The sequence below is a fragment of the Neltuma alba genome, unplaced genomic scaffold (genome assembly GCF_004799145.2).
Source record: "Neltuma alba isolate B1F8T4 unplaced genomic scaffold, ASM479914v2 tig00011161_pilon, whole genome shotgun sequence".
Classification (NCBI taxonomy): Eukaryota; Viridiplantae; Streptophyta; class Magnoliopsida; order Fabales; family Fabaceae; genus Neltuma; species Neltuma alba.
The window spans coordinates 62,088-68,501 of NW_021635892.1; the positions used below are offsets into that span (position 1 = coordinate 62,088).

Consider the following 6,414-nt stretch of genomic DNA (forward strand, 5'->3'; position numbering starts at 1 on the left):
ATAATAAACTTTTCAATATAACATATGATTGATGATATCCATTTATGAAAAATATATTCAATATCAACTCATACTTGTATTCTAACAGTTTTTCCCCTCAAGATTAAGTCATTAAAACATGATTCCTTTATTCATATATTTCATAAACAACTGCTAGCATATAATAGGTTAAAGCCAATAACCTATCTTTGGCTTGGATGCCCAAGTACTTCCAAGTTCATATATAGTTACGGATTTTAATCCAATTGTACTATAGCATTTACACTCTTTGGAGAACCAAAGCTGTGATGTAGATCCATGGGTCATATTTTTCACTATCAATACTTTGTCTGCTCATAAAGAAAAATCAGTATTAGTTCTTCTGGAACTATATTAATACTATTACATCGAGTTCTTTAGGAACTATATAATTTAAGAGGAATATGAAAGACAACTCTATTTCAATATATTATTAACATAATAACAAATAATTATGAGTATCATAGATTTAACTTACAAGACACATAGAAAACACACAAAAATGATGAAGAACATTTAAAATGAACTTTTAAAAGTAAAGTACTTAACGTTCAAAACTTTTCAATATTGATCAGTGTACTATATACATTTAAAATATTCAAAACTAATATTGAATCAGATCATATAAATAAGATATAAATAAATAAAGTATAACTAGTAACTTTTGGGTCTATTTGATCTATTTAGTTTTATATCACACATTTATCAATATCACAATATCAAATTCTTATAACAATTTGTTTATCACAAATCATGATAAATTTAAAGACTGGTAGAAATTAAACATTATACATATAGCCTTCTAGGCATATATTTATATATTTTCTATTTTTATATATACTTTGGATATCTATTTTTCTTTACAACTTACTGCCTTCAGGCATTAAAATTAGCTTCGATATTTTCATAATATCACATGGTCTTTTTGATTCCACAACCATTTTTCTTTAACATTTGCTTTTCAATGAACTAATACATATTTGTCTATATGAGTTCTAGTCATATTATAACAGTTATTCATTATTTTATCATATTGATCATAGGGCTATTACTAATTCTGCTGTTATGATTCAATAGCCAAGCCCCAAAATTATTGTCCTTTTAGTTATCAGTTCCACTGATAGAATGTGATCATACTCTTTATCATTCTTATGAATATATTCTTTGCTTTCAATAGCACACCATCAATTTTCTCAAATATTAGTCTTCCGGACTATAACAAAATTTTCAGAACTACAAAGTTCTTTTGTATCGTTTCATTTTTAACCATCAATCTTCAAGACTTTGATATAAATTATCAAATTGTGATAATTTTGTCATGCCATCTGTTACTACCACAAGATGCTCTGTTATCAAATAATCATCAAAACATGATGTGGCTTCTGGCCATCTAATCACAAAATCAAGAATATAATGGCTATTTAGCCATTCATTTATATGTTTAATATTTTCTTTCTAAGATAACAATTAACTAATGTCGGAGATGATAATCATATATAATAATGTTATAGATGAACATAAACGTCATAGCAAATCAAGAAGTATAAGGACAATAGGATCATAAAAATATAAGAAAAATAAGAAATAAAAATATGATAAATAATATATTCGGCTACCAATGAATCAATAGGGTTAATATGCAAAACCACCATTTCCTCTAAATAAATTGGAGAAATCTTACCAAACTGTTCGGATCAAACTATCTTCATTCAATGAACAAAACCTCAACGTGTATCAACTAGGAGCCATGAACTCTGATAGTAGAGTCTTGTGCTGATAATGTATTATGAAATTAACCAACAATGAAAGTAGATTGGAGAAGAGAAGTAAACAAGAAAATGAGAAAATGATATTATATTCCTTCAGTTGCTTCACTTACCTCACAATACAATGACATGCCTTATTTATAGGCATAGTTTCACACATAAGTTACATTTGTACTTAAATGATAGATAGTGGGCAATAAACCATATGAATATGAGTAGGGAGAGTTACAAGATTAAAGGCATAGTGGAAAGGTAATAGAGTAATGGAAGATTAATGCCTAGTGGAAGTAGTGGGAGTTGATGATGAAGTTGAGAGGAAGAGAAAGAGGAAAAGGAAGAAGAGGAGATGGACATCCACATATTATAATATTCATAACAGTTATTAATTTTTTATTAAGAAAATAATAAAACCGGTGCAAACATCTGATAAATAGATCAGATAGATGTGTGGCCCGAAGAGAAAAGAGAATCAGATTTTATGAAGCGGACAACGCCCGGCTTTGGCGTCAGCGGCGGCCGGTATTCGATGTCAGCCTCACCTACATTTCTCATAAATATCCTTTGCCTCTGGTCCTTGCTCCTGGCTGGATCAGAAATTTGAGGATGACAGCTTTCCCACCGGCTCTCTTTCAGAATCTGATGGAGTCCCTAACCCAGTGGGATTCTCTCACACCTCTGTTTCTTGCTTTTTGTGGCATTCTCGCCGTCGCCTGGTATGCCTGGATCTGCTTCACCAAACCCAGCTCTAAGCCACCTCCAGGTCCCCGAGGCCTCCCCTTGTTCGGCAATCTTCTCTCAATAGATCCAGAGCTTCACTCTTACTTTGCCTCTTTGTCTCAAACCTATGGTCCTATCTTCTCGCTCCGACTTGGATCCAAAACTGCCGTCGTCGTTTCATCTCCTTCAATTGCTCGCCAAGTGCTCAAAGACCATGACGTCACTTTCGCCAACCGTGACGTCCCTGTCGCCGGCAGGTTAGCCACCTACGGCGGAAAAGACATTGTTTGGACTCCTTACGGACCTGAGTGGCGGATGTTGAGGAAAGTTTGTGTGCTTAAGATGCTCAGCAACACCACCTTGGACTCCGTTTATGAGCTCCGTCGGAGGGAGATCAGAAAAACCGTGGGATATCTGTACAGCCGGGTCGGGTCTCCGGTGGATATTGGGGAGCAAATGTTTCTTACCATATTAAATGTGATTACGAACATGATGTGGGGTGGGACGTTGGAAGGAGATGAGAGGGCAGCTGTGGGGTCGGAGTTCAGGGAAGTGGTGGCGCACATGACGGCGCTATTGGGGAAACCCAACCTGTCGGACTTCTTTTCTGGGTTGGCCTGGTTTGATTTGCAAGGTGTTGAGAAACAGATGCGTTTATTGGCTCGGCGGTTTGATCAGATCTTCGAGAAGATGATTGAGCTGCGACTGAGGAAGAACAACGAAAGTGGAAGTGGAGAAAGTAAAGATTTTTTGCAGTTCCTGTTGAAATTGAAGGATGAAGAGGATTCTAAAACGCCACTCACCATGACCCACATTAAGGCCCTCCTAATGGTATGTTTTTTTCCCTCAACCATCTCATTTTTTTAAGACATTCATTTTAACTTTTTATAATTTAATTTACTAAAAATAATTATGATAAATGCTAGGAGAAATTAGAATGAAGTACCTCAAGAGAATGATTTTATTTAGGAGACCCATAAAAATTATAATTACTTAGAAAAATTAAAAATCAAAATGTAAATTTAAAAATACTAAATTGCGCATAACCAAATTAAACCTCCTACGTTACCTCTCCCACATTCTATTTTTAAAAAATTTAAATTCGCTAAATTAAACAAAATTTATCTCAATTTTTACAACTTACATATATATATATATATATTAAAAAAATTATGCGAGCATTTTTCGGTTTTTTAAATTAAGATTTTATTTTTAAAATCACAAACTTTAATTAAAAATAAAAATTATATAATTTTAGTAAAACTCAATCTCTTATAATTTTTATATATGTTAAGTGAATGTTATATATGTCTAGAAAATAAAAATAAAAATTAAAAGTGCTCATATTTAGTATTTGATAATATTTTGAATAAAATTGTCTGTAAAAAGAAGATATCTATACATAAAAAAAAATTAACCAATAAAAAGTTCAAAGAAATGTTTTTTAAGTAAATTTTTTATAAGAAATATTATGTATGTGAGTTATAATAATATAAATCGGATGGGAAAAACTTAATGATATAAATGCATAAATATCTTCATTAATAATTAAATGATACATGGATATTGGTGAAAAATAAAAGTTAAAAATAGGGTACGGTCGTGTTGATGCCGGGCAGTTTTAGTTTTTTGTTTTTTTAGTGTTAATATAATTTTCAATGTTTAAGTTTGTTTTTTTTAATCCATCAAGTTACTATAGAATTTAATCAATCAAATTTCTTTTCATTTAAAATATTAAGTCTCTATAATTTAATAAATTTGAACAATTTTATCTTTTGAAAGACTAAAATCCATAGTTTGAATTTTAGAGACCAAACCAAATGAGGGCAATCTTAAAAGACAAAAAATTATTTTTTTTTTGACAAAAAAGAAATCGGAATGTATGAGAGAAAATAGGAGGTTTGACTGAGGATAGTTTGGTATTTTTAAATTTATATTTTGAAATTTGGTCCTTTTTATTAATTACAATTTTTATGATCATCTTTAATAAGTACTCCTCTGTTCCTTAATATAGGACATAATTAAAAAGTTGATCTTGATCCTAAATATAGGATTTGTTTGTCATATTTACCAATTCTTTTCCAAATTACCCCTATTAAATCATTAAATACCACAATAATACTTATTACTTATTAATAATACACCTATATATTTTATAAAGTGAGTGAGTACTTATTACTCATTAATTCTAGACATACATCAATTCTACTGTTTTATATTTTTAATAAAATAATTTAAAATATTTTTTGGAATGTCAGTTTTTTAAAGAAGTTTTAACTGGGGATATTTTGAAAAACATATACCATATTTATGATTATTATCTAACTTAAATAAGTCTTATATTAAGGATTGAAGGAGTATTATTTTCTCTAGGTTTTTTATCTTAATTTTCCCTAAATATTGAAAGAGCTTTTTTGAAATATTGAATGAACAACTTACGCTAACAATTACTTAAAGTCTTTGTCTAGAAGATTTTCCTTATCCAAAACATAAATGTCCCATTTAGATAATGCCAATTATAAGTTTACTTTTATTTTAAATTATATATGATAATTTTTTTAAAACATAAAAATTCAAATTAAATGTAGACCAAATTAGCATGAGCACTTCACGCTCGTCCAAAACCAATCAGCAGACTAGTTAATTGTCTCCCTACGGTGAAATCAATTTATGGGCAGGATATGGTGGTGGGTGGAAGCGACACGTCTTCCAACACAATTGAATTTGCGATGGCTCATATCATAAATGAACCTAAGGTGATGAGAAGAGTCCAAGAAGAATTGGACAGCGTAGTGGGAAGACAAAACATGGTAGAAGAGTCTCACATTCACAAACTCCCATACCTATTTGCGGTGATGAAAGAAAGTCTTAGGTTGCATCCTGCTCTTCCTCTATTAGTTCCTCATTGCCCAAGTGAAAGCACCACTGTGGGAGGCTACACTATCCCAAAAGGTTCTCGAGTGTTCATCAACGTGTGGGCCATACATAGGGACCCTACCATTTGGGTCAATCCTCTAAAGTTCGACCCCACAAGGTTCTTAGATTCTAAATGGGATTTTAGTGGGAATGACTTTGAGTATTTTCCATTTGGGTCTGGACGAAGAATATGCGCAGGAATAGCCATGGCTGAGAGGACCTTTCTGTATTCTGTTGCAACCCTAATGCATTCATTTGACTGGAAGATTCCTGAAAGCCAAGAGTTAGATATGTCCGAGAAATTTGGTATTGTATTGAAAAAGAAAGTTCCTCTCGTTGCTATTCCCACGACCCGGTTGTCAAACACAGCTCTATATGAATAGAAACATATGTATGTTAATTAAGTTGAGGAATCAATAATCATGTAGACAGGAGAATATTTAAAAATCTTAAAGTCAATAATGCAATTATGGCCACTTATTTATGTGTTTGATTATCCATGGATATATGTATCATTAATCCACTGATTTTCCAGAGAACATGAATGCCATTTAATATTAGTTTATTCCACGATTATGTTCCTTCTTTCAATGATTTGGCTGAAGAAAATAGCCTAGTGGGAATCTGGGTCTGTGCTTTTGCTATATTTGGAAGTTTGTGGAAAAATTTTGGCTCTTCATGTAAGGCTGAACTGACCAGGTTTTTTCTGGTGTATATTCATTGTCCATATATATCCTCAAAATAGAAGGTCCATTTGATTTATGAAAGTAAAGATTAGAAATTTTGGTAATTTTAAACCGGGATAAGCACTTTTTTTTTATCATGGTTCACTTTAAGGGGGTGTTTGGGATTGTGTAAAAGTACTTTTCAAAAGTATTTTTACGCAAAACGAAGTAAACTCCTCTACATATTTACTTCATATACCATAAAAACACTTTTAAAATTATAGTTTAGTTTTCATCCAAACACTCCCTAAGTTATTATGTACAATGGCATG

The 6,414-nt window shown here is 31.7% G+C and overlaps 1 protein-coding gene across 1 annotated transcript; it reads left to right on the forward strand.

Moving 5' to 3' along the window:
* The first annotated feature begins 2,263 nt into the window (after positions 1-2,263).
* Positions 2,264-5,956, forward strand: LOC114761984 (geraniol 8-hydroxylase-like). The gene is made up of 2 exons (XM_028951441.1): positions 2,264-3,332; positions 5,180-5,956. Exons 1-2 carry the CDS (start codon positions 2,388-2,390, stop codon positions 5,798-5,800), a joined length of 1,566 nt encoding a protein of 521 aa, XP_028807274.1. The 5' UTR covers positions 2,264-2,387; the 3' UTR covers positions 5,801-5,956.
* The last annotated feature ends 458 nt before the right edge of the window (positions 5,957-6,414 follow it).

Excerpts from the sequence above, each read along its gene's own strand:
- LOC114761984 (XM_028951441.1), top strand. The coding sequence starts at position 2,388 with ATGACAGCTTTCCCACCGGCTCTCTTTCAGAATCTGATGGAGTCCCTA. Across the intron at positions 3,333-5,179 it reads ACATTAAGGCCCTCCTAATG|GATATGGTGGTGGGTGGAAG; the intron begins GTATGTTTTTTT and ends ATTTATGGGCAG.